Genomic DNA, 26559 nt, shown 5'->3' with positions numbered 1-26559 from the left:
AAGTATTTTGTATAAAGGGTAGATTGGCCAAAGTAAAATAACGTCATACATTACATAAATTTTTAAGAAAGCTAATATTAGGGCAAAGAGGAAGCTTTGCAAACAATCAAGACTTTTAAGAATTAAAGCATTCTAGAATAATGATTGAAGATACTGAAGTTTAGGAATATTTAAAAACAAAACAAAAAATCCACTCTCTAGAAAAAAAGGATGAAACACAATAGTCTATATGTACAAGTCAGGTTTTAGATATATATTATAAATATTTCAAACATATTCTTTTCAACTTCTGGCTATCTCTGTGCTCTGATAGAATGAAAGGCAAGTATTCAGTCTTCAAACGTATGAAATTTTAAACACGGCAATGTATAACTTATTGATGCAATTTTTATCAAAGTAGAATACTGGTAAATTCTAGGAAATGTAGTGATTGAGGTAATAATAGTAATTATCTAAAAAGTTATTGACTTAACTGAGGTTGTGGATGGGCAGAAATTCTGGATCTCTGAGTAGCACAATTGTGGTTGCATAACTTAATATGGTGGATATGCTTTCTGAGAAATGATGCATTTTTCCAACTATAAAATTTTTCATTTTGAATGCTCCCCACAAGCAACATTTCCATTCCTTTTCTTGCTCCTAACAAAAGAAAAGTACAATCTTGAAAGGAGGTATAAGATTCTATGAAAATAAGAAAAGAAATATGAAGGGAAAATATCCATAATGTAGAATTGTCTTCATTGAAAGTTTTACAACATTATGCAGTATTGGAAAAAGGCAAGATAGATTCAACCTAAAACTAAAGATCCAAGTTTACAATAGAGGTTGAAGTTAGAATGATTGAAATCAGAAATCTGCCAACATGTTTGCTCTGAAAATGGAAAACAGGAAAAAATCCTGCAGTCTTACAGCAGGAAAATGTTTAAAATTATTTGCTATTCATAAGTAAAAATTCAGGACTTGAAGATTTGGCTTCAGATAGAATGACAGTAATAAACTATGAAATTAATAATTATGGTGGAATCTTTCTTGTTTTTACTATGATCTGGGATTACATTTGAAATAGCTTGGAATGAGACATGTTAAGACAATATAATAAAGGAACTAAAGTCTTAACTTTAAATATATAATTTGAACATTTCATAATTCTGCACTCTACACATATAAATACAGTGATATATAATAACTTATGCATAGTGGAAATAGGAATTTATTGGAATTGATGAAAATATTTTATGGAACTAGAAAGTCTAATTTTTAATCATTAAAATATGTCATTATATAGTATTAATACTCCATTCATGCTACCATTGCTCTCTCTCTCTCTCTCTCTGTGTGTGTGTGTGTGTGTGTGTGTGTGCATACATATCTAGTGTTGATTCAATGTTTCTTCAGTATTTCAATATTTTTAATTTCTATCATATTACTGCTTAAAGTTCTACACTTGTATAATACTGCTTAAAGCGAGTTTGATGTAGTGTTCAATCACTTCCCTGGCTGTTTTGTGCCTGTTCGTCCAACAATCTTAGTAGTTGCAAAATTGAATGGGTGTCCTTGTTCATTGCACTGTGAGGCTATCAATGAGTTCGGATCTCCTCATCTGACCACTTTTCATTTTATGTTCTTTTATTCAGATATCTATGTCCAGAGCAATATATTTTCATCCCACGCATGAAATTATCTTCTCAGGACATGAAATGGAATTTTGAACATTTTCCCAAGTATCCTTACAAGTTTAGAAATACTAATTCATTAAAAATAAGCTATGAAAGCAGGCAGTGCAAGGTTTTAGGAATCATTTTCACCTTCTTAACTGGGAATCATGTAGGTGCATGGGCATGTGTCTGTACATCCATGCACATTCTCTCCAGGGAATATGCAATTATGTGAGGGTCTGAGCAAATTGGGTACATATATGTTACCCTTGGGGAGGCTTGCAACTGTGGCTATGATTTAGCCCTCCCTTCCTATTGTTTTTAATCAGTGGTGTGTTTCAAAATATTTTAGAACCTCTTCTGTAAGTGTGGCCTACTTTGTGGGAGTGGCTTGTTGGCCATGTGACCGGGTGGGAGTGGCTTGCTGGCCATGTGATCAGGTGGGAATGGCTTGCCAGCCATGTGACTGGATGGGCATGGCCAACTTGTAAAATGTGGTGAAACTCACTTAACAACGCTCTTGCTTAGCAACCAAAACGTTGGCTCAGAAACTGGCATTTGAAGCATGCAAGTCTTAAGGCTGTCAAGTTACAAGACAGCTTGACGAACTTGACAGCTTTAAGACTTGTGGACTTCAACTCCCAGAATTCCTTCTCTCGCTCTTCATCTTGATGATGTGCCGACGGGCGGTGGGGAGGGAGCTGGAACCGGTTCTAAACAGCACTGCAGATTTGTGGAACCTCTTCTAAAGAAGAGGTTAGAACTGGTAGGAACCCACCCCTGATCTGTACACACATATACTCTATGCCCGTGATGATGAACCTATGGCACATATGGCCAAAGTGGCACATGTAACCATGTCGCCCGGCACGTGCATCCTTGCCTGTTTGTCTTCCATGTGTCTGGTGTGCATGCGCACACAATGATTAGATGTCCTTTGCATGTGGCAGTGCCAAAAACTAGTGTGCACGTGCGCTCCAGGCAGCTGATTGTTGGATGTGCATGCGCGCCAGAACCTGGACGTTTGGCTTTTCTGAAGCGTGACCCCTTTGTCTGTGCGCCTGTGCTGAAAATTGGTATGTGCATACGCACTGGCCAGCTGATTGTTGGGTGCACATGTGCACCAGAACCTGGAAGTTTGGCTTTTCCAAAATGCGATTCCTTCACTTGTGTGGCAGTTGCGAAAACTGGTGTGTGTATGGGCGCTGTCCAGCTGATTGTTGAGTGCACATGTGCACCAGAACTCAGAAGTTTGGCTTTTCCGGAGCGTGGTTCCAGCGGGTGTATGCGTGCACATGCACAATGTTTCCATACAATCTTTTTGGCACCCTCTATGCACTGCTCTATGCCCTAGGAGTCTTAGAATACTGTCACATAACAGAAGGAAGGAGAAGGAAGGTTAATAGTCAAGCCCATTTCTCAAGCTGATGCCCAACTGTGCTTCCCATGTGGATCCATTGGGAACATTTTTGGGGATATGTTTTTTTCTAAAGTTTCCTTTGAATTCCATCCACTTTCAGACTTGATCTTTTTCTCCCAGCTTCTTTTTCTGTATCAGATTTGGTCCTATCTGGTTCTGTTTTCAGAAACCTGCAGGTAGACACACTAGCCAGGCAGGCAGAGACGTATCCAGAACCTTGAGTACCTTCACTTTTGTGAGTTGAAATGAATAAAAAGAAAAAAGAATTGTATCTTGCACAATACAGTATGTGCATGTGTTGATTCATATGCACAGAAATAAATTTAGACATAATTACTATAATTTTAGCAGAAAGAGAATACAGCTTACAGCTGTGGAGAAACCTGCAGTCAGGTGATTTATGTGTCTGCTCAGTTGGTTCTCCAGATAATCATGGTTGGACTATTGTTGTCCTAATTTTTCTTTCTAAAAACTCATTAACTGTTCTTGGACTGGATAATAAAGAACCAAGATGGGCAACTGTTTTACACTGTAAACTCAATCTCCCAGGAATAATTTGCTCTGGACTATTGTTTTCTTTGTTTAGTAGGATCAGAGGTGGTATTCCACAGGTTCTGACCAGTTCTGGAGAACTGGTAGCGGAAATTTTGAGTAGTTCGGAGAACCTGTAAATACCACCTCTGACTGTCCCTGCCCCCATCTATTCTCTGTCTCCCGAGTCCCAGCTGATAGGAGGAAATGGGGATTTTGCAGTAACCTTTTCCTGCCATGCCCACCAAGCCACACCCGCAGAACCGGTAGTAAATTTTTTTGAATCCCACCACTGAGTAAGGATGCAAAAGAAGTCTACAGAGAATACCATTCCCATCCCCAAATTAGGAAAGGAGAGGACATCAGAAAAGAAGGGCAGGTAAACTCCAGTCCAACATTCTGAGGCGAAGGGAAGCTGCTTAGTAATGCATTTCTTCGAGACCAGGACCGAAGCAGCAATTAAAAGGTTTGGGCACAGAAATCAAACTAAAATAGCATTTTGCACTAATTTTTATTACTGGGATCTGGGTTTGGCTTTTGGTTTGGACATAGGAGAAGACAGCTTCCACAGTTACACCACGGTTTTAGCCTCAGTTAGTACTCCTTCGTTTTTTTGAGGATGAAATCATAGTTAACAGGATTATTCCTATTTTTATAAACTTAATCCAACTTTTAACTGCCAGTGTAATAATAGTAACCCAACACACACACACACACACACACACACACACGGTTGCTATTATTCACTTATTTACATGCTATCCAGTGGTGGGATTCAGCTAGTTCACACCTATTCGGTTGTTAACTTTCTAAGCAGTTCAGAATTTTGGGAAAGAAATCTCATTTTGTTTTTTCCACTTTACAGGGCTAATTCTGTAAGGAAGGCAGGAAGGAAACATTCTGGTGTTGTTTCTAACCTAATCTTTACTGCCCTAGTTACAGAAACTGCCACTCCCGTTAACCCTTATTACATTGTAACAGCTAAGGTAAATCGCCCACCCAGTTACCTGTCCACTGAGCCATGCCTATCCAGCTGTTCATTAGGGCTGGTTGTTAAATTATTTGAATCCCACCACTGATGTTATCCATATTAACATTATGTATGTATGTATGTATGTATGTATGTATGTATGTATGTATGTATGTATGTATGTATGTCCTTTCCAGAAAAAAATAACAATTTTTTTGTTCTTGGAAAGATTCAGATTGTTTGACAGAACAATCTGTCAATTAGTAGAACTTAAGGCACCAAGTTGGGGAATTATTGTGATGGACCATTTTGAAATAAGGCATAGGTGGAATCAGAGCCATTACTGACAGCCAGGATCATTTGCTCTGACAATCTTTTTCCATTTGACATTCCTGATCTGTCCTCTTGCCCACTCCCACCCCTAGTTTTCTTTAACACCACCTTATCTCTCTCTGTGTGTGTGTCAAGTAACTCGCCCTGCAAGAAGGACAATTATATCTTATCAGAGACCTAAATTGATCTTTTGAAGAGAGCTATTGAAATTAGGCTAAGAGGTTGAAGGTTCCTCAGTCCTATAGTAGATATGCTTATCTTCTACAAGATTCTAGGATGCCTGAATCAGTGCACAGCATAATCTGCACTGAGGATGAATGGCCATTGAAGAATGTCAAAGAACTGGACGTTGCAAAGAGAAGATCAGAAGCAATAGATCAGGAAGTTTGTCTGCTGCTATTGATTTCTGAGAAATCCATAATACACCAGCAACAAATTGCAATATATGAAAAACATACTTTTATTAAGACAAGTGTAGGTCCATGAAATCACTGCAATTTTTGGAGAGTCAAGAACTCTTCATTAAATTATTTGCTTAGGAAAAAAAAAAGAGGAAGATGCAAGGAAGGAATGTAGCTGATCTCAGGGCCATGACCTTATTAGATTTTGACCTGGTTGAATGATGGAGGGCCTCCAGACATGCAAAAGTGATTCTTATCAGACACAGAGTAGCGTAAGTTCTGGTTGAAGAGCTCCAAAGCTTGCTGTAAGAAACAACTACAAGGTTACCACACATGACATTTTGAAATAGTTTGGAAGAATGCAATTGCGACTCAACTTTGTTAATCTGAGGCAATCAATACAGACAGTAAAATGGTGAATATGAGAAAATAAGGCATTGTTTGGCTTGTGCTCAGATAAATTTTAATGCCCAAGGGAAAAGCACTTCCTCCCAAAATCCAGAGTGTTTTAGCAAGCCAAGCGTTCTGTTGCCTGAAATCCAGTCTAATTATTTGTCCAACTAGTGCAGTTATCTGCTGCATGTGATTTTTCCACAAGGAAACATGGCAGGGGTTTCCTCTGTGCTCGCAGTACAAATTCTGAAGTACCATTTAGAGATTGAATATAACGAACTGCAGAAAGCAAATGCATTGCCAAAGGGGAAAAAAAGAAAGGGTTTTTTTTTGGGGGGGGGGGAGAGAGAAAAGAAGAAATACTGTTGCATTCTGTGTGCATATTTGTAGACACACACATATATTTCTGGTCAGGAATGGCTAGTATAACAATGATGTCAGCCTGGGCAAATAGTGCATGAATGAAAACATATGAGAACCAGGGCTGTTCCTGGCTATCTAGTATCTAAACCAATTCACAGTGGCTTTCAGCATATTTTTCTTGAGTGTCATTTGTTATCAATACAGAATTCTCTTGGTCTGCAACTGAGGCCAGGCAGGAAATTCTTTGCAATAGTATTGCACAATGAAAATAATTTTCCTAGAATGACAATGTTTTGACAGGAAAGAAGCTGCCTCCCCCCCATCTCCCCCTCCAACACCACCTCCAGAATCTTCCACTAGAGCTGCATTTTGCCGGACAAAAATTCCACATTAATAGGAACCTGAGAATATCCGTTGTATTCCGTGCCAGCATAGACATGACAATGTTGCTTTAGGGGTTCAGCAAGCTTGGCTACAGTGAGTCTCTCTGATGGGGGTGATGGGGCATTGCTGGGAGGTGAGAGGTTCATTTGCAGAGCAGGCATGTTGAATTTTCTTCTGATTTAGGACAAAAAATGTAATTCAGGTCAGAAGTGTGGAATTTCCTGTGGGATGGGAAACCTGATTCTTGACCAGTTTTGAAAGGTTGCAATAAAGAGGACAAGGGTCGTTTGTTTGCCTTGACCGCTCTGGTTGGAAGGAGAAGCAACAGATTTAAATTGCAGGAAGGAAAGCTGGCTTATGGGATGCCTTTAAGTGAACAAGCTGAAAAAGAGATTAAGTGGAAATTTGATTTGATTTAATTAACTTTTGCCCAGAGTCCCCATTATCTTGAATTAAAGTTTCCAGTGGACAAATTTTTCTGAACATTTCCCTATTAATTCTAATTTCGTTTTATGCACAAAAATCAGCTTTTGAAATTATTTTCAAAGGAAAACAATCTTGGAGCAGGTCTGCTGGGTGAGGCCTGGTATTTTTGCAGAGTAGTGGTTGGACTACCAAACTTGGAATCTTCATGTGCTCTGATTCAACTTGGTTAATTATTAATAATAGCAATAAATCTTCAAATCAAGCTGAGCTTCTTGTACGTGCAACTTTCTTTAGATGATATAGACTTGGTTTGCCATGACCTCCTTTGGGATATTTTTCTTCACTTTTCCACACAGGAGTACGGATTTCATACTCCCTTTTGCTGTCTCAATATTAACTAGGCCTGATTCCAAACTATGCAGACACCAAGTACTACCAAATTCTGAGCTCTGTTGAAATATTACCAAAGTCCAATATGTGCCTTAGAGACTTGGTTGTAAGGAAAATCAAAGTGAGTGTGGAGGAAATGTTGTTATAGCCTGAACTTCAGAGAGGACTTTCTGAAATTGGAATCCAGGTCCATAGTTTATATAAAGCAAGGAACTCACTGTGCAAACAGAGGATTTGCTTCTATGTTATTGCCTGGTTCCTAATATGAAATAAGAGGACTTATAATTCCAGTCTGTATAAATAGAGGAGAATCAATAAAGGAGTACTCTGTTCCAGACTTACTCTCTCATAGGAGAAATATGCCATTAAGACGTTGTACAGTTGGGCGAAAATGTCTCCTGTATTTGCTGAAATGGCCTGGGCCTTGTTTAAATTCAGAACTATTCACATATGAAAATTTTTAGACAACCTGCTCAGCTGCATATATCCATTCAACCTTACAATGTCTTTATAGGAGTGAAATATATATTTAAAAAAACAACACATACAAAACCATCCTTACTCCCTTCAAAGAAACCACTTCATACTAATATATATTGTACTATATGTATCCACATGGGATCACATGATTTCCCCATTTTAATCCATATAAATGTATGTTTCTGGTTCTTGACCACAATGATGGAATTCCTTCTCTGCTCCATTGTGGCTGGTGCTGAAGTTAGGTTTTTGGGTCAAATACAGACCATCTGTTTGCCCAGGTTATTATCTAAATTAATGGTGCTGTGTCCTTTATTGAATGTCTTTCATTGTTTTATGGTTTTTTTTAAAAAAATTATATAATATTGTAGGATTTTAACTTTGAATTCTCAGTGTATTGTCACATTTGTTACCATATACTTTGCTTTGGAATTACTTTTAATTAGAAATGGACCAAAACCTTGCTGGTTTATCGTATATATATACTGAGCATCTTTCTGTTGAAGAGAATGATGAGAATTAGTCCTAGTACAGTTCAGATATGCTACATTTTGACTATCTAAAAGGCTTTAGCCCAAGGAGAATTGATCCATATTTAAAACCATTGTATGTTGGGGATAGTTTCAGGATTTAGTATCAGCAGAGAGGTACAAAAATAATTGTTGAAAAGTTGGATTGCAACAATGAAAAAAAATAAAACAAGTTATACAATGTTTATAATTTAATTTTTTTTTATTTTTAAGGATATATGTGTATGTGTCCATGAATTTGAATATATATTCTTTCCCTGTGTCTATTTCTCTCTTTTCTGTGAATGTGTGTGATATTTTGCTGTTGAATCTTTTCTATATTTTTCTCTTTTGAAAGGTTGTTTAGGATTTTAATATTTTGTCTCTTCACTTTATAGCTTTTAAATTTTGTATGTAACAGGTGTATTTTTTTAAACTATACTGTTTCTATTTAATGTTAACATTATATTGCTATTTGTCTCAAAAGTGTTTTTTCAAAAGGCAAATGGACTTTCATTTTTTTTTCTTAAAGAAGTTTTGCTTCTCATCCAAGAAGCTTCTTCAGTTCTGACTTGAGTATATTCACTCAGAACTAAGGATACTTCTTGGATAAGAAATAAAACATCTTCAAGAAAAAAAACAAAGTCTAGTTGCCTTTTGTAAAAGCACTTTTTGGACAACCATAACCTAGATGCCTGAGAATCTCCATTGACATTTAGCTACATTGCTATTTAACACCACAAACTATTCAGTTTTTAAAAAGAAATGTTAATTGTAATGCTTTAGAAGTTGAAATTAAAAATTAAAAAAATACGTTTTAGGATTTAGGCAGCACCAATCTGAACTTCCATAATCTTGAAAATGTTTACAGTAGCTTAGTACTTCTGCAGAAGACCCCTAGGATATAATTGGGTTGTAGATTGCACTGGAAAATTGGGAAAAGATTCTGGCATAAAACAACAGCCAAGTGCTTCTATATTATTATCATGAAAATGTTGTGAATAGGAAGCCAGCAGGAGACAGAAAAGAACAAATTCATAAAGTTATATCAATGGCTTTGATAGCTATATGAACTGGAATTTCCAGATTTGGAAGGTAATTGCCCTCAATTATCACTTGTACAGGATATAAGGCAATGGTGGGTTCCGGATCCCGTTGCAACTGGTATGGTGCAACGGGGCCCAGCGGCCACCACATGAATGTGCACAGCGTGCACATGTGTCCTTACCTCGTGCGATGCTCTGCGATGCTCCGTGACACCCCAGCTGCTTGGCGGAGCGTCACACAGGTTCCATATGCTCCGTGCACATGGGCTGAAGTGCTGAAGAGCTCAAATGCAGGTAAGGACAGGTGGGGCCTCTGAAGCACCATGCTGGAACGGTACCCAGTGCTCCCGGCAGGCACCGGTATGCCTATACCGGGGCGTACCGCCTGCAACCCTCCATTGGTACAAGGAGTAGTACTTTCATATGCAATGTAAGTCCAAGATTTCATAGTGTTTAGGTGCATTTTTGTTAGATAAATGCATTTTTACATATTATACATTGGTTAGGAAAGATTTGAGGTTTTAAAATCAATTCAGAAATATTTTAATTAGAACTAGAGGTGTTGTGCAGAAAGATTAATTTTCATTAAAGAATTAGAAATTCCTCTTATAAAAATAATTTTAAATATTGTTTTGAATCAACTAAATTTTAACAGCATCCTTTGATGCTAGGATGTTTCTGAAATAAATGTTAAGGAGAATTTTATTTGTAACAACAATAACAAGAGTCTTTCCTCCCTACTATATACAGTAGATACACTAGCAGAGTTGGAAGGGACCTTGGAGGGCCTCTAGCCCAACCCCCTGCCTAGGCAGGAAACCCTATACCGTTTCAGACAAATGTCTATCCAACATCTTCTTAAAGACTTCCAGTGTTGGGGCATTCACAACTTCTGGAGGCAAGGTGTTCCACTGATTAATTGTTCTAACTGTCAGGAAATTTCTCCTCAGTTCTAAGTTGCTTCTCTCCTTGATTAGTTTGCACCCAGTTTCTTGTTCTACACTCAGGTGCCTTGGAGAATAGTTTGACTCCCTCTTCTTTGGGGCAACCCCTGAGATATTGGAACACTGCTATCATGTCTCCCCTAGTCCTTCTTTTCATTAAACTAGACCATTCCTGCAACCGTTCTTCATATGTTTTATTCTCCAATCCCCTAATCATCTTTGTTGCTTTTCTCTGCACTCTTTCTAGAGTCTCCACATCTTTTTTACATCGTGGTGACGAAAACTGAATGCAGTATTCCAAGTGTGGCCTTATCAAGGCATTATAAAGTGGTATTGACCTTCACGTGATCTTGATTCTATCCCTCTGTTTATGCAGCCTAGAACTGTGTTGGCTTTTTTGGCAACTACTGCACACTGCTGGCTCATATTTAAATGTTGTCCACTAGGATTCCAAGATCCAACTCACAGTTACTACTATTGAGCAAGGTATCACCTATACTGTACCTGTGCATTTCCTTTTTCTTGCCTAAATGTAGAACCTTACTCTTTTCACCATTGAATTTCATTTTATTAGATAGTGCCAATGTTCAAGTTTGTCAAGATCCTTCTGTATCTTAAGCCTGTCTTTTGGAGTTTTGGCTATTCCTGCCAGCTTGGTGTCATCTAGAAATTTGATGAGTTCCCCATTTATTCCCTCATCCAAATCATTTATGAAGATGTTGAAGAGTACTTGGCCTAAAACAGAGCTTTGGGGTACTCCACTGCATACTTCTCTCCATGTAGATGCAGTTCCATTGAGGACTACACATTGAGTGCGATTGGTCAGCCATTTATGAATCCATCTGGTGGTGACGCTGTCTAACCCACATTTTTCTACTTTATCTAGTAGTAGGTTATGGTCTATTTTATCAAATGCCGTCCAAGTAAATTATATCGACGGATTCCTCTGGTCCATTAATTTTGCCACTTTGTCAAAGAATGCAATAAGATTAGTTTGGCATGATCTGTTTTTGACAAACCCATGTTGGCTTTTGGCTATTACTTTGTTTACTTCTAGGTGTTCTCTAATTCGTTGTTTGATTATCTTTTCCAGAATCTTTCCTTGTATTGAGGTCAGGCTGATAGGTCTGTAGTTTCCTGGATCTATTTTTTCCCTTTTTTGAAGATGGGAACCACATCAGCTCTTTTCCAGTCCTCTGACAGTTCCCCGGTACTTCAGGATCTCTGAAAGATATAGTTCAATGGTTCTGAGATCTTGCCTGCCAGTTCCTTCAGAACTCTGGGGTGTAGTCCATCCGGTCCTGGTGATTTGAACTCATCTAGGGTAGACAGGTGCTCACTTACCATTTTCTTCCCTATTTCAACTTGTGTTCCTAATCTGATTTTTGTGGTGCTGTTTTTGATAGGTTGGACTATTTTTTCCCTTTGTGTAAGGACAGATGCAAAAAAAGAGTTAAATAGTTTTGCTTTCTCCCTGTTGCTTGTCACCTTCTTGCCACTTTCTCCCAGCAATGGACCAATTGTTTCCTTAACTTTTTTTCTTGTTTTTAACATGTTGGAAGAAGCTTTTTTTGTTATTTTTTACTTTTGTGGCAAGCCTTTCTTCATTGTGAGCCTTAGCTTTCCTCACTTCATCATTACAGGCTCGTGCTAGTTGCTGAAATTCTGCCTTAGTTATGTCCCCCCCTTTCCACTTTTTATACTTATCTTTTTTGTCTTTCAATTTATCAAGAGAGTTCTTTATGCAGCCATGCTGGTTTCATTTGGGAGTTGTTATTTTTCTTCTTCATTGGTATTGTGCTAGACTGGCCTTTTGTAATCTCATTTTTCAAAATTTCCCAAGCTTCTTGAGTTGTTTTCCCCTTGAGGATTCTCATCCATGGAATTCTTCCCAAGCACTCTCTAAGTTTATTGAAATTAGCTCTCTTAAAGTCCAAGATACAACCCAAGCAGTTACATATGCAAATCAAAATACAATACACAATAATTTAGGTACAAGCAGACTGATTACTTGTAATGCTTTGTTTATTTCATAATAAGATCAAAGCCAAATATTTCAACACATTCTGATTTACAATCTATCCAATTGAATCTCTTAGTTCTACAGGTCTTAAAATATGGAATGAATTTGGTTAATTAATTCTGCATGAACATTCCATGTGGTTTAAGCCACATGTAAAAAAATCACTTAATAGAGGTTAGACTTTCAGCCTCAACTTCAGCACAATCATACAGTTAGGCCTTTGGTTTATCATTTTGAAAGTCTTCTGAGTCTCATAGGGGCAGCGACAGAGAAGTATTCATTTATTCTGAGAAATTGTCCACATTAATATTTTCTTCTCTTGTCAACAGTTCAAGGTACCAACAAAGATCTTTTCTTCCTGAACACTAAGAGCAAAGTTAGTTTTGCAGATAAATTAGTTGGCAATTCTGTTTGGGATACTATTTTTAAAAATCAAGAATATTAGGACCTGTAAGAACATCTTCTGTTAAAAATTAATGCGTTCATTTTGAAAATGTGTATTTTGTGCATGTACAATACCCAAGTCACTGGGAGTTTGGCAATACATAATTGTAATAAATTATAATTTTAACCCAAATGTGCACATACTGTTATGTACATGCACACATATGAAATTGTGTGTGTGTGTGTGTGTGTGTGTGTAGATTCTGCTGAACTTTCCAAATGATTCTGTTAGGGGTACCTTTGGCTTTCAGTGGGAGCTGATGCAATAAAGTTTGGAAAATAAGATATAGGGTAGCATGTAATTTGAAGCACTTGACAAATACTCCAACTTTTTCCATCTGTTAAGCAATTGGTATGCTATGGATTTCAGTTCTTCTTTTGGCTAAATATAGTGACACATTCAATGTGACTCAGTAGTGTTGCCATGCCAGGTTTTGACCCCATTCACAGTAATATCACAGCTGTGTCAGCAGGATCCAAATCAAATTGATCCATGCACAGAAAACACCAGACAATGCCTTGGCTATTGTGCGCTATGCATATGAGCTTCTCTTACAGTTAGATATGAAAGGCTGCCAAACAGCTTCTTTTGTCGCAGAAGCCCTTCTTTTAGCAAGTAGCTTTCTCCTCTTTGGTTACTACTGCTAGGAATACTTGGTGGAAAGATTGACCCTGTTGGGCCTCTCTTCTTTCCATTTGGCTCTACAGAGATTTGCAAAGGCTTCCATCAATGTCACTTTAATTACACATTTTTGAGATGCAGCTTTCACCTCTTTTGAGATCTAAGCTATTAACCAAATATGCTGAGTTGTATAAACACCTCTATGTAAACATCAGGAAATCAGGTATCAAATATCTGCTTTTTGAAAAAAAATTGGGCAGAAGATAGATCTGTTGGTAATATACAAGTAATCCATAATAGTTCCCAGGAGTTGAACAATACCAAATCAAATTGCATAGTTAAAACCAGTCTTATGCCATGCTATTTAATTCTCAATTACACTGTATCTTTTCAAAAATAGTTTTCCCTAGGTCTTTGTGCAGGTGTTATCAAGGTGTGCCTGTTTTGAACATCATTGAAAGAAGCGTTCCTGAAAAAAAAGATGTTGCTGCTTTAAGAGTTGGATAAATTAGTGTATTCATTAAAGCAGCAGCATCAAGCTTGTCACGCTTTAGTAAGCAACAGAGACATATTATATCAAAGTCCAAAGCAATTTTCCCAATAATTTTTGAAGCCTGCAAATTCCCAGTAGATATATTGAGAAATATAGCCAATTTTTGTCTCTTTCACATGATGCCATAGGCAATTAGGTTCATTCCCTGAATCCCAATTTTGCACTAACTCAGATATTTTCTGCAACTGAATGAAAGTGCTACCTTCCAGTCTTTGAAGTAACAGGATATGATATAGGCATAACATTTGCTGCATCTACTAGTGATTCTGTCTAGAAGCACATGCCAACAAATGATACATTACACAATTTTGTAATACATATTACAAAAACAATGTTGAGACTGTGGAAAAAGTACAAAGGAGAGCAACTAAGATGATTAAAGGCCCGGAGACTAAGACATATGAAGAACGGATTTTGGTTTGGCTAGTCTAAAGAAAAGAAGGAGTAGGTGGTACATGATATCAGTATTCCAGTATTTGAAAGCCTGTCACTAAAAGGAGGGGGTCAATTTATTCTCCAAAGCACCAGAGGGCAGGACGAGAAACAATAGTTGGAAACTAATCAAAGGGAAAAGCAACCTGGAATTAGGAGAAACTTCCTAACAGTGAGGACATTTAACCAGTGGAACAACTTGCATTCAGAAATCGTGGCTGCAACATTATTGGAGGTTTTTAAGAAGAGACTGGAGAGTTGCTTATCTGAAATGATATAGGATCACCTGCTTCAGCAGGGGACTGGACTAGAAGACCTCCAAGGTCCCTTCCAGTTCGATTCTGATTCTGATATGGGCTTCGTTTATATATACAGGGCACAGCAAAAACAGGGATTCCTTTGGCTTTGCTTTCCTCCTTTTTAATCATGCTGCTTTAAATCATGGACCTATCACTTTTCTTAGCATGGAATGAGGATGAGGCTAAAGAAGACATGAGTTTTGAAAGGTGCCTAGTCTTATGGATTTAACACCTGTCAAAATTTGCTCTTATTTTGTTCAAGTGTTTTTACAAAGATGCATTCTATTGGAGTCTTGCTAGACAGGGCTTTAAATTCTGTTTTGGAATTGTGCTCTTCCAGAATCCAGCTGATTGTCAGATGAAGCCATCTATGGAAAACACGGGCCAGAAGGAAAGACCACGCCCTGACTATTGGTGCCAGACTGATCCCACCTCTCTTGTCATTACAGGCAAGGGACAAAAATCATTGGCCAAAGAGCAAATATATATATAGCATTTATAACAGGCTTGTTGCCTGTTTAAAGGGGAAAATACTTTAGTGGGTCATAACAATAAAATGCCTGTTGCTAGATATGTTTGCCCATTGATTAGGTGCAGAGAAGTTAGGGCCTTAGTCCCATCATTGTTTTCACCAGCTGCACTATAGGGCAAAATAAAGTATTCCATATCACCCAAAGTCTGCCCATGTTTGATTTATAAGACTTTATATCTTCTGCCTGGAAAAAGAGTGAACTGGAGTGAAGAACAAACACAAGAGACGGGGATCAAGATTCTGCTCTGTTCCATCTCTCTGTTGAAGTAGAAAGAAGTGGAGGGTGAATTCCTGTTCTGCTGGAAGCAAGCAAGTTCTTATAGAGAGTTGGCAAGCCAGAGCCGATAGCACTCTTTTTGATCGAGAATTTCTGCCTCCTGTAGGAGTCACAGTTGCATTTTGAATTTGTGCAAGATCAAGGAATAGCAAGGACTAAGTTGAATCATATGCTGAATTGTCATTGCTGTCTGACTCACTGTACCCTCCTCCTCTCTGTATGTTGTACAGAGAGCAAATTCATAGTCACTTTCTTAGGTTTTTTGTTCAAGCAGAGCTGGTTCATTCTTTACTAGATTTGATTGATTTAGATTTAATCACTATAAAATTCAGCACCTTTAAAACAATGCACAAACAACCCGGAAGATGGTTGTAATCTACACTTGGAAGTAAAAAAAAGCATTCCAGAAGAAGACACTAGCAAACCATTTCTAAATAATGCCAAGGAAAGTACATAGATGGCTCTAGGAAGTCATCAGGTTTGAAGCTAAAATTAAAGATAATTGTTCTATGATTTCACTCTTTCAGCTACACTTGAGATAAATTGAAATTAAGTGACACATAATGTATATTATGCTCTAATGATCATAATCTTGGCATATTCATTGTCCTCAGTTTTCTAGTTCTTCTAGGTCTAAGTATGGACATCATTCAAAGATCTAACATACATTGATCATATGACTTTTACTGCATAAGTTTGAGCTCTTTCTAAATTTTCTCACTTTTCTGAATTTTCAGGTAAAAACTAGAGAAACAGAGCTAACAAGAAAAATAACTGTCTACAAATCTGAATAAAAAATAATTGGGTGACTTCATTCTGCTCTCAGGACTAGTTGGGAATAGGAATCTCACTGACTCATAACTTTTGATTGATGTCCATATCTAAAACTTACAATTAAGTCAATTTAGATGCCCAGCTGAAGCAAGCCAGCATCTATATTGGGCTGCAGTGATTTAGGTAGATGTTGGGAGAAAATGAACACCTTCCTAACAATGACAAAGACATTATTTCATGGCAATAATATACCATGCCTGTAATTTAGTAAGAAAACTGCATAGATATAACCTTTAAAGTGTTTGATGATGGTCCCCTCTAACTACACATTGACATCCATTGGTTAAATTCTTTTTAAGCTCTCAGAGGGACAAATGAATAAAGAAAGATGGGACTAAGGCAACCAAATGGATCCACAATATAACAATCCAGAGTAGTCATTTCAGACATAAAAGCAGGACTCAAACTAGCCACATTTGGGACACATTATGCAAAGACTAAGCACTTTTGAGAAGACTGCAATGTTGGGAAGGTGAACTGAAAGAGAAAAAAGACAATGATCAGCAGAAAGGCAGCTAGACTAAATTCCAGTGCCAATGAGGCACCACTGAGAGATTCAAAGGACCAGTCTGGGGAGCAGATTGTCCTGGAGAAAATCTATTTATGTAATTGCTAAGAGTCAACACCTACATTATGACACATGATGAATCATCAATATGCTATTCCAATCACATTCAACTTTGAGAGACATACACCTTACATATAGTAATTAAATTAAAACAGAATATCAATATAGCTTACCTAATAGTTTCAAGAGCAGCCAATACTTTCAGTTACCCTCTCACTCAATGAGGAATCAGAAATTCCAGCCAGGCTTTCCAAATTATTCTAAAACAGCCAGGTTTTAGCAGCTTTCTAAAACTTTCACTGGACTACAACAGCCAATCAAATGTCTGAGAGAATGTTCTTCCAGTTGTGGCCCTATCTGAAGCAGGAGATCATACATTTACTTCTATGTGTTTGGACTACATATTGCTCTCTTGGAAGACCACGCATTAGCTTCCATTGATGCAAAATCCAGTACCTCACTAGCTGGGAAATGAGTTCCCCGTGGCTTGGTCTCAAATTGGTAGTCCAGAGATATCTAACAGCAATTCAAAGTGATGATTTTAAGACACACATTCATACATGAAGAGAGACAGAAAAGAGTTCTAATGCTGTCATTAATTAAATGTTATTAATAACTGGGTCAAGCCACATTTTCCGAAGAACAGTAGTACAGAAACTTAGTCTGATTATAGCTATCCAGATTCAATAACTTTCAGAAGTCACATGCTTTTTATAGCTGGGATTATCATAAAACAAATTACTAGTGAAATAAGTAAGCAGAAATGATGACTCAAGTCTTTCAATGAACACTATGTTTCTATTAACAGAAGTGTAAGCCCTGATTTTCATGTGAAAATACACTGGATAGAACTCAAAAAATAGTAGTAGATATAGTGTGTACCTTTTTTTAATGAAAATTATCAGTACTTTTGATCAGTGATGTCATCAAAGTAAACAAACCCACGTGCTGATTACATCACCAGATCATGCCCCTAAGCGGAAGTGACGTGCACAGCCCCCACCCTCCGGATATGATGTGCATAGGCATAGCCCTTCTCCTTGGCTGGGATGTGCATAATTGACCCACGTGGTGCAGGGTTCACAACAGTGGTGGGTTTCTGCCGGTTCGCATCGGCTCAGGAGAACCGGATGGTGAAATTTACCGATCCGGTGAGCGGACGTTCGATCGGTGGATCCAGAAATAACTTCCGGAACGCCTGCCCTGGCCCTGTCAGTCACTCGCTCACCTACGCCAGTCCGGAAGCCACTCTATCACTCGCTTCCCCCCGCCCGTCCACACTATCCTAGCCCAATTCAGTATCAAGTCCCATACCTGGGAGTGGATGTGGTAAACGGAGAAGCATGGAGAGGTCCAGCGGCACAATCCGCCAGACAGCAGCGGCAAGCTCAGGAGTTTTCTCCTGGATTCCTCTCTGTCCTGCCTCCTCCTATCTCCCAAAGTTCTTTCCCCAGCGTGTGATAGCTTTCTACTGGATTCCCCTCTGTCCTGCCTCCTCGGATCTCCCAAAGTTCTTTCCCCAGAGTGTGATAGCTTTCTACTGGATTCCCCTCTGTCCTGCTTCCTCCAATCTCCCAAAGTTCTTTTCTCAGAGTGTGATAGCTTTGTCCTGGATTCCCCTGTCTTGCCTCCTCTGATCTCCCAAAGTTCTTTCTCCAGAGTGTGATAGCTTTCTACTGGATTCCCCTCTGTCCTGCCTTCTCAGATCTCCCAAATTTCGGCCCTTAATCCTCCAGTTGTCTATTTTTGGGAGGTTTTCCCCTCTCTTCCCCACCCCCTTCATAGGAGTCCCAAATTTTTTTGCCACATGGCTTGGGGGTGGTGGTGGTCATGTGACTGAGTGTGCATGAGTAATGTCAAGTTGGTCATACCAACCAAGTCGGTCACATGACTGCCAAGCCACACCCACAAAATAGGCCACACCCACAGAATAGGTTCTAAAAAAATTTGAAACCCACCAATGGTTCACAAGGTCATAACCCTAACCAGATATATTGTATGGCCTAAGCCCATCATGATAAGCATGAATAGCTCTAACAGATAAGGGGTTGTGCAAGGTCCTAGCCCTATTTTTTCAGATAAGACGTGTTGAACCTAACTCCATCAAGAAAGATGCCAAGTCTCTGGGTACATGATTAGCTTAACCCTAGACTATTTCTATGGACATTCAAGGGGGGAGGGGGTTGTGAAATAAAAAAAATGTTTTTTATTTCTAATCATTCTCCTAGGGCCTGCATTTAACTTTTATTTATTTCTAGGCAATGATGGTTTTAATTTTTGTGGAGACAGGGCCTGCATTAAACTCACCTTTTCTTCTAAAAGGTATTTATTTCTAGGTGGATTTAAAAAAAATTCCTCGAAGGCTGGGGGAAAAAAACACAGCCCTTTTATACCCCGCAACTGGTTTTTACCTTTGTAAAATCTAAAGACACATATTTTGCCAATTGCACCCTCAAATACTCATGTAACCGTTTGAAGACCACCTACAGGAAAAGACAAGGAATATTAACAGGAATTAAAATGTTCACAAGAGGCAAGGCGCCAGGATCCATGCAGGAGTTAAGCCTTGTTCAGGCATGCCTGGGAAACGCCTGGGCTTGTCATACCCCACCCATCCCACCCCCTGTGATTCTGGACATGGGCAAGAGGCTTGTCAGGGACATGTCTGGGCATGTCATATCCCCTGTGATTATGGGCATGTGCAAGGCTCAAGAACTTGATATTACAAGAGCTGGGAACTTTGTGCAGGTAGTCCTTAATTTCAGCAGTCTCTACATTATTTCCTGCTTTAGAAACTGTGGAGCCTCAAAATGTCAGCATGCCACAGCTTCTGAAAGCGTGTGTTATTAAAATAATACATCATTGTTTAATAGGCTGCTTAAAATCAGAAGATAATGTGGATGGTAACAGTGAAACAGAGCTTATTAACAGCTTATGTATTAGACTTTCTATGCCACATGTTCTCTGGATCATCATCAGTATTATTGACAAAGTGAATAAATTATATTTCACCTGGGATTCCCTTGGTGAGGTCAAGACATTCATACAGTGTATCGAGAAGAGCAGTAAACCGCTGTCATTAATGTCAAAGATTGAAGCTGAATTGCTATTGGTCCTGAAGCGGTTCATATGCCAGAATGTAATAGAAATTAATTACAAGACACTGCTAAAGCTATGAAATTTATAATAAAATGTGCTTTACAAATCACATGAAAGAAGTATTATTTTTTTTCTTTTGCTGACCCTCCTGTTTAACCCTGTCAGACGTTAAACACAGAGATACAGTTTAATCAAAGCTCATGTGATATTATTCATTCGGGATTTCCTGATGCTGGTGGGGGGGGGACTGACCAGTGTTTGCAAAAGGTGTGAAGAACTCACCAACTCTGATGTGATTAATTTGTGACATTATCTACTATTCAAATGCATCTTCCCGGGTAGGCAGGGTGGGCAGTTTTGCAAAAGGTGTGAAGAACTCCCCTTTTCTGATGTGATTAATTTGTGACGTCACCAGTGTGTATAAAAGTAGGGCCCATACTTGTCCAGTCATGTTTACTGGTTTTTGGCATAGCCATACCTCATAGCCATTTGATCTGCTAAGAAGAACCCTATTCAGAATGGAAGCTACTATTGTAAGTAATTTTATGCCTAATTTTGATGCACTTATCTGCAAAATGGTTTTTATAGCATTCTTGAGCTACAATTGTAAGTAGTTTTATGGCTAATTCATTGAAACACTGACCCCTCTTAGATGTAAAATGTGTTTATAACATTCTTGCTTGCTTGCTTGTTTGTTTGACTGTTTGTTTTTTTCACTAGAATGAATTGGCAGACGCAGAATGTTTGAGGGCATATGAAGGTATTTGTCTTTCATACTTTAATACATTTAGATTCTTATAAAAATTTCTGCAACAATTCTGACCATTGGGATTTTTCTTTTCCTTCAAAATGGGAGGATGATCATTCATGGATCTCACTATTCCTGCAGAGCACCAGGGGCCCCAGCATGACATGACCCTTCAGCGTTCCACAAGTCACACAACACGAATGATCTTAGGAGGTATAATATCATTATTTTATCCAACTACAAAACTATTAGTATTATTGTTTTAGAAACTAAAGGGGTGTGTGTGTGTGTGTGGTTGTGTGTGTGTGTTGGTATTACTTTATTAGCAATGTTGGTGATAACTTTTTTGTTTGTTTGTTTAACCAGAGCCGGCCTGCAAAAAAGCAAAAATGCATGGCGATGGACTTCCTGCATCTCCAGCAGACAGTGGTAGTTGTGATTCTATGATTGTATCTCAACCAGAAGAAGATATATGTCATTCTATGCCCCAGCTACAAGCCCCTAGCTCTGCAAACTCTCAGAATATGAACAATGTTTATCTGGATATGGTGCAGGCTTGGAAGAAGCCTATCCGAAATTTAAGAGCTGTGGAACACTATCATCAGTATAGATTTGTTAATCTTGACCGAATTCAGTCTTTTGTAGTTGCTATAGAAGCTATTCATAATGTGTTACAGATTCTTTTGAATAATGTGGCTATGAACATAGGTCCAAATGATTTTGTTCAACTCCAGTTGGATGCAGAGGGGTTAAATCATCCTCTCTTTTCTCTTAGAAGGCGTGTGAATGATTTAAATGCTGATGATTTTCTGACCAGTGTTGAAAATCTGCTTCAAAGTAAGGCAGAGATATTGTATGTGTGGAGGGGGAGGTAATTTACAATTAGTGGTTACCATAATGAAGAACAAGGAGGGGAGAAGGCTTAGGAAGTTAAATACTGTGCGGCTCACCCGAGTACTGGAGAAAAAAAGACATCACCTAGTAGATTTCAATGTGGAAGGTGAATTTCTTTGTTTTGCTAGCTTTTTGCTGTGTCTGATTGGTGCGGATGTTAGAAATCAAGAAATTATTACCAAGGCCAGGGAACTTCACAGCAGATTGGGTAATTCCACAGAAAACAGGATTGACTTTTCTCAGATACATATCTTTGAAGAATATTTATGGGTCACTATAAAGATCTTGTTTTATTTGCAGGACGGGTGGCATTTTTTTGTCACAGGTCACCCACAGCAAGAAAAAAATAGTGTTTACATTGTTATATGACAAGCATTACTATGGCATCAAAAATATCAAAGGGTTCCTGGGTGAACGCTATTTCTGTAAATTTTGCCACACACTCTACCACCACAAATTTAGTCATGGCTGTCAATATATTTGCAGAGCCTACCTAAAGCAAGGATGTCACAGGTTGAGGTGGAGAAGACTTGCTGCTGTAGGTGCAAAGTGTCTTGTCGGTCTAAGGAATGTGTTGAAAGACACATCTCGCTATGGAGGAAAAAGTTGACAGTAAGAATAAAGAATATTGTGAAATGTGAGGTTTATGTCTTTACCCCCCACAAAATATGCAAGGAAGTCAAGTGTGGGCAGTGCTCTGAGAAGATTGAAAGCTTGGATGGGCATTTATACTTTCTAAAATCATTGGACCGACCGTAAATTGGCTAAAGATACATCATTTATGATTTTGAATGCTGCCAAGAGAGACACCTATATATCTAATTATACATGTGCCAGGGATATGTTGAAGGATGGGTACGATAAAGATATTGTGAGGTGGGATTGTTATGATGTTAGATGCCTGGAGCTGTTTGTTAAGAAATTTATAAATCGTAAGTTTAAAGGATGTACTTTTATCACTCACAACACCAAAGTTTATGACGGGTAACTAGTACTGAGATGGTTCACCGACAAATGTGCGCTCGACAAAAGCGCGCTGACAAAACCGTGGCGAGAAAACAGCAAGTTCAAAATCGCATCGACGAATGAGCGCAGAAGCGCACCAACAATAGCGCACTGACAAAAGCGCGCCTTCAACAAACAAGTAATAACAACCTAATAACCCTAACCCTAACCCTAATCCTGAACCTAACCCTTACCTTAACTTAAATCACACTTTTGTGGGCGCGGTTTTGTCGGTGCGTTCTTGTGGGCGCGTTTATGACATTGTGGTTTTCTCGCCGCAGTTTCATCAGCGCGCTTTTGTTGTGCACGCATTTGTCAGGTCACGTACTGAGACAGCTGATCCGTGAAAAGGTTAGGGTTAAACTTATAAATCGGGGGGAAATGTCTGTGTATTACCCTTCCAGATTATAAGATTCAGTTTAGTCTCTCATTTTTACCACTTAAATAAATTACCTAAAGCTATGGGGTTTCAAGGCAGTAAAGCAGTGGTTCCCAAACTTTTTCAGTCCACCGCCCCTTGGTGCTACAAACTGATCCTCAGTGCCCCCCACCCAGTGGTGGAATTCAATTTTTTACTACTGGTTCTGTGGGTGTGGCTTGGTACATGTGGCTGGGCGGGTCATGTGACTGGGTGGTTGGCACGACGAAAGGAAGATAGTAACAGTAAAATTCAAAACTGTAACAATTAATTGCACATTTATTCAAAATCCAATTTAAAAACCTTTTTAGTTAATGTTAATTCAATAAAATTGTTGAACACGATCTAGTGATACCAGGTTTTCAAAGTCTGATAGTCATTTATCAAGAACCTTAGTAACTAGTAACTTAGTAAACTCAGTAAAATTTAGTAACTATTTCACTGTTCAGTAAATTCTTAATGTGATGGATGGGCTTGATGAAGTGATAACAGTTTCCCAATGTCTGGTTTTAAGTCACTTAGCAGGAGTCTTAAATCACCATGTTCAGTAATCTGGAGTCGATTTCTTTGTTTGGAGAGAAGTTGGATGACCACACTGAAGCCATGTTCCACCAAATATGATGTTGGAAATGCAACAAGGAGCTTCTTAACCACTGTCCATAGTTCAGGATAGCAATCAGAAATTTCTTTCTGTAACCAAAACTCTTGGTACGATTTCTAAAACTTTGGCTTCAGCTCAATGTCATTTTGCAATTCTATGAGTTGTTCCTCCACTACCTCATCTTCCTCAGTATCTGAAAATGGATTTATCACCCAATATGGAATTTCTATCAAAGAAGATCCTGATATCGCTCAGACATATCTTTATGCAGCATGTCCAAATGGTCACAAAAAAATTGAAGATCATCATCTTATATCCCACTTTTCTCTTCTAGCTCAGACAAGCTTGGAAATTGGTATAGCTCGTGACGGCCTATATTGCGCTTGAATAGAGTTATCTTTGAAATAAATGTAGAGATGACAGATTTGGCCTTAATAAGATTGACCTCATTTCCTTGTAACTACAAATTCACTTCATTGAACTTTGCAAATAGTTCTGATAAATAAGCAATGTCATGCCTGATCTCTTTGAGTTCACCACTGAGCAAAGCATTCTTGTCTTCAAAAAGCTCCACAACAGTGTCAAAAAGGTTGTAAAAGCATCTCACACAGTTGCCTTTTGATAGCCAACGAACTTCTGTATGAAGCAGCAAACAATCAAAATCTTCATCATTCTCAACACACAGCTCTCTGAATAGTCGATCATTGAGAGCATGTATGTTAATTTTGTTAACTGCAGTAATGACAGTGTGTAAATGACTTGTGCAAGCGATCACTAGGGTTTTTTGCAACCAGATGTTGGCAATAAATGACACAATGAATGGTAAAGACCTTTGGCACTGCTTTTTTCAAGTAAGCAACGCACCCATGGTAGCAACCAGTCATTGACAGTGCTCCATCAGTTGCACAAGCTAGTATGTTGGTAAGTGGAAATTCCTTGTCTCTGAAAAACTGCTCAGCAACATGAAATACTGACTCCCCTTTAGTATCTGTTTTTAGTTGCCTCGCAAATAACAACTCTTGAGTCAAACTTTCGTCTTTAATAAAGCGCACATAAGTAAGAAGCAAAGATTCGGGCCTGGCAAAGGTGATTCATCCAGCTATAATGCAAAGTCTGTTGTCCATAGTATGCTGCACAATACATCTTCCACATTCTCAGCCATTTCATCTATGTGTATTTGCACTGAATTGTTGCTGAGAGGAATTGTCTTAATTATATCATGTGGTGACTTATGCAAAACAGTACTCAGAACCTCACTAATGGCTGGTAGGATGAGTTGGCTGGTAGAAATGGCTAGTAGAAATGGCTGGTAGAAATTAATAAACAGTTGTCAGATGCTATTATAGTACCCGTTTCTCGAAGAAAAAAGCCATTTCTTTCTCTCATTAGCAATTTCAAAATATCCAGAAGTTAATGTGTGCCAACTATGCAGATACTGTATCTCTGCTAGACCTACTTCCCATGACCCTGGAAGATCCAACGATCTTGCTAATTGAATAGTACTTCAATGTCCACCAAAAGTCTATAGACGCCCCAGTCTAATCATTGCCTTGCCTATGCCCAGCTGCTTCTCCACATTCCTGCTGCCAGGCCAGGCCCTACTTGTCCACTTTTAGGACTGCAGAAGAGTGGGAGAAGTCAAAAAGGGCTGTCTGGGCCCACTGTCAGTTCCATTTCCCAGAGCTCAGTGGCTAAGACGCTGTGCCTGTAAATCAGAAAGGTCAGCAGTTCGAATCCCCAGCACTGTGTAACGGAGTGAGCTCCCGTTACTTGTCCCGGTTTCTGCCAACCTAGCAGTTAGAAAGCATGTAAAAAATGCAAGTAGAAAAATAGGAACCACCTTTGGTGGGAAGGTAACAGTGTTCCATGCGCCTTTGGTGTTTAAACATGCCAGCCACATGACCACAGAGGCATCTTTGGACAGCACTGGCTCTTTGGCTTTGAAACAGAGTTGAGCACCACCCCCTAGAGTTGTGCAAGGGGAACCTTTACCTTTACCTTAAAGTACTTCAACAAAGGATGGTTTTTTTTTTCTTTTTTGGCCCTGATATGTCTGTGAACAAAGCATCAGGTTCAGTCATCTACCAATTTATTGTCTACAAAAATGCCATGGGGTCTATATGGAGTTGCCCAGATCTGCCTCCCCCATTGAAAAGACAGGTTAAGGCTGAAAATAGTTATTAGCTGCCTATTCATTACACTAACTAAAATAATCTTTTTAAAAGTGTGTGTGCGAACCTAACAAATATACTGTGAATATATGTTCCCATAATGTTGCAGAATCCAATTTGAGTTGGTCACCAGGACCAGAGATTTAGTCTTCTGAGTTTTCAAACTCGTGCTGAAGCCCATCCTCAGGGACTTCACTCTCTCCCTCCCTCCCTCCCTCTGCAGAATGTGTACACTCACATTCTATGCATATATTTGTGTTGTGACTTTTAGTTGTTAATTGGGATGTTGATGTATTGACAGGCATATTCTTTCTTGGAAGCAAAAAAAATGAGTTGTCCTGTGAACCCAGCTATAGAAAGAATGAGCAAGCAATTTATGTTGTACAAGCTTTTATCCCTTCATCCATTTTAAGAATACATACAGTGCAGATTAATCTAGCATCTTGGAAACTATACTGTTCATTTTTTATTCATCTACATTTTCCAATGACACAGGATTATTTTTTCCCCTACATTGCACAAAATGGTTAATAGACTCAAGTGGTTAGAAAACTGGAAATGGGAGGTAAGCTGACATCCTTAATTTTTTTTCCACTAGGTCTGTCGGCAATGTGATAAGAGGGTCAATCAACATTTTTGGAATACCCTTATCATAGTGTGCAATGGCAATGATTTCAAATGATAGAATCTCAAATACTATTGTTCTCGTGCATTGGGGAAAAATTGAGTTTATCCATGGTAAACTCAGTGGACAAATGACTGTGTCCATCAACTCCATTAACTGGAGAATTATA

At 38.7% G+C, this 26559-nt stretch overlaps 1 protein-coding gene across 5 annotated transcripts in view; it reads left to right on the top strand.

Annotated features, from left to right (window-relative positions):
• The window catches only part of LOC148043574 (uncharacterized), a 29409-nt gene extending 6823 nt beyond the window's left edge, over positions 1 to 22586 (top strand). For 3 of the 5 annotated variants that reach the window (XR_015698006.1, XR_015698008.1, XR_015698007.1), the window contains exons 2-4: positions 20649 to 20688; positions 20785 to 20889; positions 21043 to 22586. Coding sequence is in view for 2 of the 5 variants with exons in the window: in XM_087725395.1 (XP_087581521.1) it covers positions 20649 to 20688; positions 20818 to 20889; positions 21043 to 21551 (621 nt within the window). In the remaining 3 variants the exon portion in view is untranslated. The remainder of the gene's footprint in view (positions 1 to 20648; positions 20689 to 20784; positions 20890 to 21042) is intronic. The other 2 variants (XM_087725395.1, XM_087725396.1) reach the window with 1 other exon arrangement.
• The last annotated feature ends 3973 nt before the right edge of the window (positions 22587 to 26559 follow it).

The sequence above is a fragment of the Thamnophis sirtalis genome, unplaced genomic scaffold, assembly GCF_051295495.1.
Source record: "Thamnophis sirtalis isolate CommonGarterSnake01/CBP01778 unplaced genomic scaffold, rThaSir2_p1.2 scaffold_11, whole genome shotgun sequence".
In the NCBI taxonomy this organism is placed as follows: Eukaryota; Metazoa; Chordata; class Lepidosauria; order Squamata; family Natricidae; genus Thamnophis; species Thamnophis sirtalis.
The sequence above is the reverse complement of the archived record's forward strand: the minus strand, read 5'-3'. Positions and strand labels throughout refer to the sequence as shown.